This window comes from Larus michahellis, chromosome Z, assembly GCF_964199755.1.
Source record: "Larus michahellis chromosome Z, bLarMic1.1, whole genome shotgun sequence".
NCBI lineage: Eukaryota > Metazoa > Chordata > Aves > Charadriiformes > Laridae > Larus > Larus michahellis.
The window spans coordinates 29,313,571-29,324,044 of record NC_133930.1 but is presented as its reverse complement, the minus strand read 5'-3'; the positions used below and the strand labels follow the sequence as shown (position 1 = coordinate 29,324,044).

Genomic DNA, 10,474 nt, shown 5'->3' with positions numbered 1-10,474 from the left:
GCAGTTTATCAAACTGTTTATTAAAAAATCATAATGCTCAATCTGCATTTTTCACCACAACTATTTAGAGTGGTAATCATTCGCTCCAGTTTAGCCAAGGGTCACCTTTCTTTGAAACATGCATCCCAATTCCAAGGTGCCAAAACTCTGTTCTCTGAAAACCCCCCGTCCATAGTGTGTAAGGTTACTATGAGTTGTTGCAGGTGTCACTGTCTGGTCTTTCTGCTGCAGATGATTTGCCCTCTGTAGCAAACAAACAAGCAAACAAAAAATAATTCGTTCAATGTATAGGGATGCCTATACTGCTGGAGGGAAATATGCTTGGTGCATAAGCTCAAAATCAGAGTTCTTACACCTATCTGCTCTTACCTATCCTTTGACACTTAATCTCTTCATGATGTTGGAGCACAGCATTTCACTAACTCATCCCTTTCTTTTTGCAAGATCAAGCTTATTTTGCCTATTACTTTTCTCTCTGAAGTGGCTGGAAGATGAATTTGTTTCCAAGTACCATGTGAGCGCAGGCAAATCTGTCAGTACAAAACTGTAATTCTGCATTTATGAAAATTCCAGATGTTTTCACATTTACACTTCCATAAGGGAAGCTATTTATTTTCTTTCCTCCCTCCCCCTGCCTTTATGTCTTTGCTCTGTAGCATTATCAACAAATCCATTTTTGGAACAGGTTGGAAAATTATGCAAGAAAAAGTATATTTCTGTTCATTTATCCCCTCAGGAAAATAAAATCATTATTTATTTTATTCTCCTTTTTGTGCATGTTCAGTAACCTTATGAAATGCAAGATTCACTGGGTGCACAAACTTTACAAAATATGAAATGCCAAACGAGAACACAGGCACTCGTATCAGCAGTGACACCAGATAACGTGCCTGACTTAATTACACTTTTAAAGCCCATCTGCTTTAGAGTCCAACTTCAGGGCAGCCTCAATTGCTTTTGAGGTGTGGGACTAATCCATACGCCTGACAGGCCTGACAGCCATTTCATCTGCATTGAGAGGTGTGTTTCAGAAAAGCCGACTGTCAAGCAGATGCAGTCACTTGTGAACAGTTGAAAAAATGGCACAAAAACCTTAACAAACTTCTAAGTGGACAATTACTTTAGTGGCATTCCTCATCAGAAGCAATTCCTAATGTTACTCTGACACACGTAAGATATGCAGTGTAATCAATGCATGCAAACATGCAATAAATTGTTCAAGCCATTACTTTTCTAGATTTGGGGAAGTTGCCATTTGGCTAACCATTATTTTAAAGAAATGCCTGCTATTACATCCTACCTCCTTTTTTCTACATCTACAGTATAGGAAAAAAGACGCTTCTGAAGCATCGGGACAGACTTCTTTTTTTTTCTGGTTACTATGACTGTAACAAGCTCTGCTTTACTCAGCTGAGCTTGGAAGTGTCTGCAGTACATAGTCAAGAGACCTCAGCTTCCCTGATGAAAACATTTGCCTAATCTCAGTTGCAAGCTCCAAGGCAGGGAAGCAGAACCTGGACTCGGAAAAAAAGAGGTTTCCCTTGACTGCAGTTACTGGAGCTGGACATTTTAACCCCAGCTGAGGATTAATCAGCTCTCTATCTTCAGAAATGTTATTTGGCCAGTATAAATGACATAAACCAAGATCATCATCTTAGTTTATTTTTCTAGAGTCCTTAGCATGCTACATTAACCTGACAATGTTTAATCTTGTGTTCATTTCACAATACACTTCATGCAATTCACAGCTGTAATTGGTTTTACACTGACATTACAAGTTTCAACCTAGCCATGGGAAAAGAATAACTCTTAATATTATTTCTCTGAAAAGCGTCCAAGCTCAAATGGCACAGAAGCAGCTCATGCTAGTTTCATGTGCATATTTCTTTCTTCTGCCTTTTCTTTCACTGCAAGGATGATCACTGGCATAAGATTGTAAGGTCCTTGTTTTAGTCCATTTGCAATTGAACTACATTTGCTTGATTTCTTATGTCCTGAGGAGTTCTCTCTTATAAAACAGCATTCAAGTATTCTAGTTTAACATCCCCATTTTTTCTGAGTTAAGGTACAAAGTAGACCTTGGGCTTCTTTTCCATTACGAGTCTTCCAGAGTCCCATAACTGGTAGCCGTAAAGTCTTCCTTTGTAACACACACTCAGCACTAAAGCCAAAGTATTGCTATTTGGCATTATCCAGTGAAGTGCAAGAAATTAAATAAGTTATGTCTTTATTGCTATAGTACAATACCAAGCAGAGTCACTTTTTAATACAATTGCTAGGGTTTTGTAGAGCACATGTCCCTCCTCTTAGGGCCCAGTAGTTCAGCTGCACTGCAAGTATCACTTGGCTATCACATGTTGAACGTCTGTCTAAGAAGATGTGTTGAGTATTCTTGAGTCTGAAGAATCAGACCTCTCGTCATACTCATCTTCTGTATAAATCGGTTGCTTAGACACAATAGGACACCCGTCATCAGGGATTGAGATCCTAGGATCTTCTGACGAGCGGGAAGGAAGGACAGGTGAGCTTCGGAAAACGCTGGCCGAGTTGCTAGAGAACGGGCTGACATACTGGGACCGCAGCTGGTACTGCTGCTGCAGCGTCATGGTGTTCCACAGGGTGACGTCATTGGGCAGGAACGGGCTGGACTGGTTTCTTGCCAAAGTGTTCCTCAACATCAGTGGGTAGCGTGGTGGCTGAGGGAAAGGGTGCTGCAAAGGTACGGCCAGAGGATTTGGCACGACATTACTGGAATCGGCAGAGAACCTCAGTGTGTCAGGAACCCTAAATGCTGAGCCCACAGACCACTTGGAAGAGGAAATAGGGTACGAACTCAGTGTGTGTTCAAAAATGTGCCCATTGGAAGGCAAAACAAGACCATCAGATTCTGCAGAAGTTCTCTCCCCACTGGCCACCGAAGACCGACTGGACAGGAGAACCTCTACAGCACTCACCAGATCACCGCCGCACCCCTTCAGGATCAACTCCAGCACAGTTGGCTTTTGGTTAGGGAAGATCTTTTTCAAGACTTCAAGTGGAGGTCTGTTGGCTTTCAAACTGAAAGGTAAAGAAACTGTGCCAGAAGGACCTTCTATCAGGAGGTGGTTCTGCTCTGGGTGGTACTTTGGGCTGTCTGGACGGCTCTCTGTGCTCCCACCATTTTTCTGAACCGCATAACCGACCTCATCCACCGAAACAATTTCAGGGCTTTCAGGGGTGAAGCAACTTTTGGCTTTAGTCATGTCTGGGGAACTCCTTTGGTCTGTGTCTTTGTCACTGTATGTCTCAGCATTGTCTGCTCCACTGGCATCACCCAACCGCTCCTCATTCATGTCTGCAAAGAGAAGGCAGAGAAGTTAACAAAAAACTGTGGCCAAAAGCTTTTCCAGACGTTTGAGTATACAGTCTTCTTAAAGTGAACAGAGCAAAATCCTAGGGGGAAAAAAGCATTTTTCACAGAGATCCTGCTAAAATTAAGGTCTGTTTGCAACATGTCATGAGAACAAAACCGCAAAAGAACAATGTGACCTGGTCTAGGCTGCCTTACAGATATCTATCTCATTCTCACATATACAAGAAAAGAAGCAGTGGTCATTTTTCTGCTGTGTCAAATATGCTGTATCAATCCTCTCTCACTGGTTACAAGGCACCAACACACCACCTGAGTGCAAGCTTTCCCAGAGGAAGTTCAGTACTTCCACATCATAACTCCTGTCTAGCACCGTCTCACTGACTGTGAGCTGAAGATATCCAGAGGGCACTTGGGAGACCAAAATTCCCTCTGCAAGTCCAACAGCATTGGTGGAACCACTCCACCATGACTACTGGCTGAAGGTTAAAGAAATCGTCAAGTAAACCAGTGTGTTACAGTTCTGGCTCTGCAGAAACTGGTTCCTTCCCCAGCAAGAATCAAAGGATTTTCCTCCAAAACCTGGAGCATAGCTGATGCCTTGGCCTATTAGAGCACAGAATCTAGAAAAATCTGGTTTAGAGAGGACCTCTGGAGGTCATCTGGTCCAACCTCCTTTTCAAAGCAGGAGTAACCTAAAATATAGAGCAGTTTGCTCATGACCCTGCTCAGCTGAGTTTTAAATAATTCCATCGATGAAGACTCCACAACCTCTCTCAGCATTTGTTCTAGGTACCTTGGTTTTTGTGCATTAAACTAAGAAGGGCAAAAGCTGGTATAGGGCTGAAAAAGAGCCCTTTGACCACACTGTCTCCAGATGGACACTCAAAGATGGGGATACTCCAAGTAACTTTGGTAACACCTGCAAGAGTCCGGAAACCTCTGAAATAAGACTGCTTGTCAGAAAGAAGAGAAGAAGAAAGGTTGACAGCTTTCATAGTTTGCGCACAAAGGAGGCAATGTATTTGCTTGAGATTGTTCAGTCATTTCCCAAGGATACTGTTTTGCTGGTCTCCCTCATACAGCACAATGATGATCTTCCTGGGAAGCATCAATGTCTGGGAAAGTCTCATTGTCCGAGCTGCGGCTGACAGAGCCTGCTTTAACCGCACAGGGCAGTGCTTTTGAACATGCATGTGTGAAAGAGTACCTGCAGAAACCAATACAACAATTTGCCTGGTTTCCCAAGCCCCTGGTGATCAGCCCCATTAGATAAAAAAAGCTGTAAGAAGCAAGCAAAGGCTCCCAAAATCTGCTGATGACCACCCCTGCCCAGTCGGGATGGAAAAAGTTAAAGGTGTGCAAGCGCCTGAGCCTCGCTGCCCACCATGGACCGTCTGCGTCCCCCTCACCCCAGGAATGAACGGGCAGGGCATTTTCCCATGCAGCAGGCTAAGTTTAGCGTTGAACAGATCCGCTCGAGACAAACTCTATTAATGCAATTTACCCACCTTGAGAAAGGAGCCAGGTTTTGAGCAATCCCGTGCTGAATGAGAAGCCACTACATTCACCAGAATAGGAGCCACAAAGAAACACGAGACCCTGGCAGAGCATGGCCTGACAGTCGGCATGGCAAAGGGAGGTTCTCCTCATGAGGGAGTCTGTGCCAGGCAGAAGTGATGGACCACCCTACAGAGCTGGGGAACGCTGCTAGTTTGGGCTGCGGATGGCAAGCATGGCAGTGGAGCTGAGCAGTATGGATGAGCTTCTGAAGATCTCACTCTTTTAGCAGGATAACCTGGTTTGAGTACACATTTTTATATTGGAGAAGCAGCAACTTTTCATGTAGGCATACTACAGAGAAGACAATGTATTTATGCTCTTCTTTATACGCTCAGTGCACCAGTCTTGCCTCAGCAGCCAAAGGGGAATGCAGGAAATGTTTGCCGGTAGCACGCTGGAAACGTGTATCCTTTTGAGGAGGTGGTAAAACCTCAGAATAGTTCATCCATTATTTGATAAAAACGTGAGGCTCACACTACCGTTCCCTCCTAATCCCTTCACACATTCAAAATGATGCATTTATTGCAAAGGACAGGAAGTTAAGAATAATTCACATCTGGGTGAATGGGCAAGCGTATACCGGGCAGCCTGAGATCAGTTAATTACCTCTGTCCCTGTCTTACCAGAAATGAGAGAGGCTTTTAAGAGAGACGATGGTCCTAATTTCCACATAAATAGATTCCACTGTGGTACCCGATATTACCAAGTGGACCACATGCAGGTAGAGCGTATTTCTTCGTATCTACTGCGCTTTTCTAGTATATCTTTATGGGCTGATAACAAGTACCGCTGGGGAGCAAATATATGTTAAAAAAAAAAAATCAGATTAGATCTTCCTAATAGACTCCCGGATCCTTACACATTATTATTTTCAAGGTATTTAAGGTTTATTTTGTTTCCAGCACCCTTAAAAGCATCCTTGTGAGGCTGGGCTACAGATTTTCTTCAAATTCTGAAAACTCGTCCCCCTGAAGTTTGCACCTTTATCGCCATCAGACTGCACAGATCCGGACTCTTAGCCTCGCACAGGGACAGCCTCCTGGCACGGCGCAGATCGCAGCGGTGCATCATCTCACCGGACTGCTGGGCTCACAGGGTCAGACCCGCAAAACGACATTTCGGCGATTTAAATCAAGAGCTGCTATTAACACAGGGAGGATTATCCTCCCTTGGTAAATACTGACTTTGGGTGCTATTACAATTAATTTATTATTTTTTTCTCTGCCTTTTTGAGGGCGCTTATCCATGAGGGTGCCGGGCGGTGTCTGCCGGCGTGTCTCAGCCCCGGTGCTCGGTGTCACACACCCCGGGTGCCCCAGGACGGGGCTTCGGGCGCAGGAACCCGCTTTCCCGGTGCTTCCCTGCCTGGCAGGTGTGGTCTCCGCTATCCTATTTCCTTCTCGGAACACCGCTTCCCCGCCGTGCTCACGGCGCGGGGAGGGCCAGGGGGGAAGCGTCCTGCGGTGCTGCCCCCGCCTCGCCGGGGGAACGGCCGAGATCGGGGGGGTTCGTTTGTTTGGAGCGGGCACAAAGCAGCAGCCTTTAAATAAACGAAGAGTTGGGAAGATACATTATAAATGTTCTTTTGTGGGCACCGAATTGTAGGAATATTGCATTCATGTATTAATCCCAAATATCTATATTTTCAGGTACAAAAATATTAATTTTGTGTTCAGAATATACAACCCGCTGCTCTTAGGCAAATGTATTTTTTGCACCACTCGTAAGCTTTGTATGAGGATGTTCCAGGCTTTAAGAAAGAAATCTTGTCCTCAGACATTTTTATGACATTTTTTATTTGGGTGTTGTGTTTTGTAGTGGCTTTTTTTTCCCCCACACCTTCTATTTCAAATTGCCTGCATTCACGTATTCTCTTTGCCAGCCCTGAGGAAACTAGGGAAATTGTTTTCTTACTGATATAAACGATGGGGTGCATTCATCAAATAATATGCATGCAGAAACAGGTACATACCCAGATCTACAGAGATGCAGTGCAAATACAGATACACGTGAAACATGGTACAGTAGGAGAACCGTGTGTGCATTCACGGCAAAATCTACATTAATAATTAAAGCTGCTACGAATTTAGATCGATGCATACCCGAATTTTTCCTTGCCTATTTATACATTAAGGATCATGAGTCAAATATTGTAAAGGGGCCAAATAAACGTAAATGGGTGAGACAGAGAAGCTGTTTTCCTCAAGTTAATAACTCGTCTGGAAAACTTGTTCTAATACTTTGGAACCAAATTTGCTTCCTTGATATTCCCACTGCTGACTCTCTGTTAAAACAGCTTGCACTTTGATTGTTAGGACAGCTCTTTCTGCAACACAGATTTTCTTGGATCCCAAAAACATCTGCTGTTTTCCCTATTTCTATTATTAGAATGGACCGATACCAGAACTAGCATAAAACCACATAAAGCTAAGGTCGTGTAAAACTTACGGGTTTCTTTGTGGTGGGGTTTTTTTGTTTGTTTGTTTTGGGGTGTTTGGTGTTTTTTTGGTTGGTTGGTTGGTTGGTTGGTGTTTTTTTTTGTTTTGTTTTGCTGTTTGTTTGGTTTTTTAAATTACTTTTACTGCAGACTTTCTTCCCTATCTTCAAAGGTCTAAGGTACTTTGTGGGAGACTAGTCGCTGTTACCAACCTAACAGAGAAACTGCTGAGTTGCATCAACAAGCTGACTCTGAAATTAACGGAAGTCTCCATATAACGTTATATTAGTTGTTTACAAGCCTCGGTAACTAACAGTAAGACACAGAAATGTAACACACACTCATGTGGGAGAGGAAATTCATAAGCAAAGTATCAGGAGCCAGAATTATTCCGGGTTACCACAGGCAAAAGCAACAGGGGTAGTTTCTCGGCGCGTTATTTTCACAGGAACAGAACTTTGCAATTGTCCCACCCAAATGACCAGTACTGTCAGGGATAAAACCAAAGAGATACGATTCTACCGTGCATTGGGAAATACCTGCTCCGTACTGAAAAAACCTTCCAGGAGATTAATGTCCGGGGGGGAAGGTTAGAAACGGGGCGGGCTGGGGGAGCAGATAATTGCATCCTCTGCTCTGATGGCGGTTTTAATGCAGGTAGCAGGGACAGAGGGAAGAGAAAGAGAAAGCCGTGCCGTTCGGAGCACGCAGGAAGGTTGGAAATAAACAGGTTATCTGTTTAAACGGTGTCTGGTGGCAGGTGACAAGCGGACCCCCCGAGGAGATAATTTTCCGCTTTGCTCTCACGCATTCCCATGTTCACAAAAAGCCGGGGCTGGGGAGGGGGGGGCGCGGGGGCAACGGGACACCAGCCTTCTGTAACAATCGGAAATCGGGAACGGCGCCGGTGAGGTCTCTGCAACCGGCGCTGCTTCCCGGCACCCGCAGTCCCGGTCCCCGGGTCCCCCGGCCCTCCCCCAGCCCGGACTCACGGCGGGCGGAGGGGCGGGAGAAGAGCCGCGGGCCTTGATTTATGAAGATCTCCTCCGTTCTTTCCCCCCCACCCCGTAAAGCTGTTAGCAGAAAGTGCTGACTGGCTGGCAAGGAAGAATTTCTCATCAATACACTTTGATTGTATTTTGCAAACAAAATGCCTGTTGCTTGGTAACATTTCACTTGAGCCTGACCTTCCCCAAAAGTTATTGCTATCAGATTCGATTTACACTGTCCTCCCGTGATTACTGTAATCTTTTAAACTGGGAAGTTCATATATCAGGGGGAAGAAAAGTTGGGCGTACAAGTCAATACCGTTCCTATCCGCCAGATTTATATTCTGCTGGCGAAGTTTATTTGTTTCACTTTCTGGAAGGAGCCAAGGCGGCTTTTTTTTTTTTTTCCCCTCTTTTGCTTTTCTCTCGGCCTTACCTCCGCCCAAACCCCCACCCCACGGGGTCCCTGCCCCGGCCAAGCGCCGCGGCGGTGCGGGGCGCGGAAAGCCTCCGCGCCGCCGAGATGCGGGAATTTGGCGGGAGGGGGGGTGGGATCTCAAAGCTCCGGGCCTGGGGAACGGCCGGCGGAACGGGCGGAGATGCGGAGGACGGGGAGGGACAGCCGGCGGTGCCGAGGGCCGGCCAAGGGGAAGCGGGTCCCGGGCCACCGGCAAACTCGATACACAGACGGACCCGGCCGGGCCGCCACCTCGGGCACGGCAGTGTGTCTTCGCCAGAGCGGGAGGAGCAGAGCACCGTGCCGGGCCCCCGGCGGACGCCTGCGGGGCCGGGCTGGCTCCATACCCCTGCCCTCGGAGGGAGACCCGCTGTCCCGCTGCCGCACAACGCCCCGTGGGGCTTCGGCCGGCCGGCAGCGAGCCGTAAGGAGCCGAGACGTGCGAGAGCCCCCAGGGTTTGCCATCGCCCGCCCGGGGCACCGGGTAAAATTTCGTCGCAGTCGCGGCTTGTCAGCGGAGCGGGCTGCCAGCGGGCCGCCGGGCATCCCCGTCGGGGAAGGCTGTCGGGTCCCCCCGAGGCACGGGGCGGGGAAGGGGACGGCGGCGCCGGGGTGTTGGTTGTGCGTCCAGAAATGTGTGCTACCGGTAGGTCGCCCTCACAAGGCGCCGGTTGCGGGCGGCGGTTTCTGGGTCAGGATCCCCCACCTGCCGAAAGCCGCCCCGGAGGCGGCCCGGCGGGACGCGCCGGCGCGGGAGGGAAGCCCAAACAACCGTCTGGCCCCGCTCGTCGTCCCGCGCCCGCCCCCCACCCCCCCCCCGCCCCCGGCCCTCTTTGCTCCGCAGAAACCCTCCGGCTCCCGGCGCCGCTGTAGCCCCGAAGCTGCCCGTGGAAGTTTTGTCCCGGACGATGTCCCGCAGCCCGATGATTTCCCTGGGTGCGGGGAGCGGCTCCAGCCGGCTCAGCGGGACCGGGAGCGGCAGCGGGACGTGTGGGTGCGATCAAGGCTGAATGCGGCCGCTTCCCCGCCGGCCGAGGGGAGCGGGCCCAGGAGCGGCACGTCGGGGAGCCGGTTGGCAGCGGCGGCGGCGTTTGCCTGTCCCCTTCGCTGCGAGCCCGGCTGGGGAGCGGGCCCGGCGCTTTGCGGCTCCTCGCTTTTTAATAGCCAGGAAGAGCGCCCGCCGGGCTTTCCCTCCTTCCCCTTCCCATGGCGCCCGTCAGGAGGAAGGGAAAGCCCTCGCCTTCCACCCCCCGAGACCCGCCCGTCGGGGTCCAGGCGCGGGGGCTGCCCTCCCTCCTCCTCCTCCTCCTCCGCGAGGAGACCCCCCCTCCCCACCGCATCCCCAGCGGCACCCGGCCCGGCCCGGCCTCACCTGCTTTGGGGAGCGACCCCGACAGCGCGGGGGGCGGCTCGGCGGCCCATCGCAGGGCGGCGGCGGCGGCCAGCTCGGCGGGGGCCCGCGGCGGCGCGGCGCAGGGCGGCGGCCCCGGCGGCGGGGCGGGGGGCTCGGCGCTGCCCGGCGGGCCCGGGAGGGCGCGCAGGGAGTCCGGGAGGAGGCTCTCCAGGCTCTCGTTGGCCTGCTGCCGTCGCAGCGCCACCTGCGCGGCCATCACCCGCTGCCGCTCGATGATGAGGATGCACTTCTCGCAGGTGCAGTCCTTGAAGCGGCAGTAGCGCTT

The 10,474-nt window shown here is 49.6% G+C and overlaps 1 protein-coding gene across 1 annotated transcript in view; it reads right to left on the bottom strand.

The window, feature by feature from the left end:
• Positions 1-2,369: 2,369 nt before the first annotated feature.
• The window catches only part of DMRT3 (doublesex and mab-3 related transcription factor 3), an 8,237-nt gene continuing 132 nt past the window's right edge, over positions 2,370-10,474 (bottom strand). Inside the window, exons 1-2 of the mRNA XM_074569500.1 lie at positions 10,168-10,474; positions 2,370-3,334 (exon numbers count right to left, since the gene is read on the bottom strand). The exon at positions 10,168-10,474 is cut by the window's right edge and continues 132 nt beyond it. Of these exons, the coding sequence (XP_074425601.1) occupies positions 2,370-3,334; positions 10,168-10,474 (1,272 nt within the window). The remainder of the gene's footprint in view (positions 3,335-10,167) is intronic.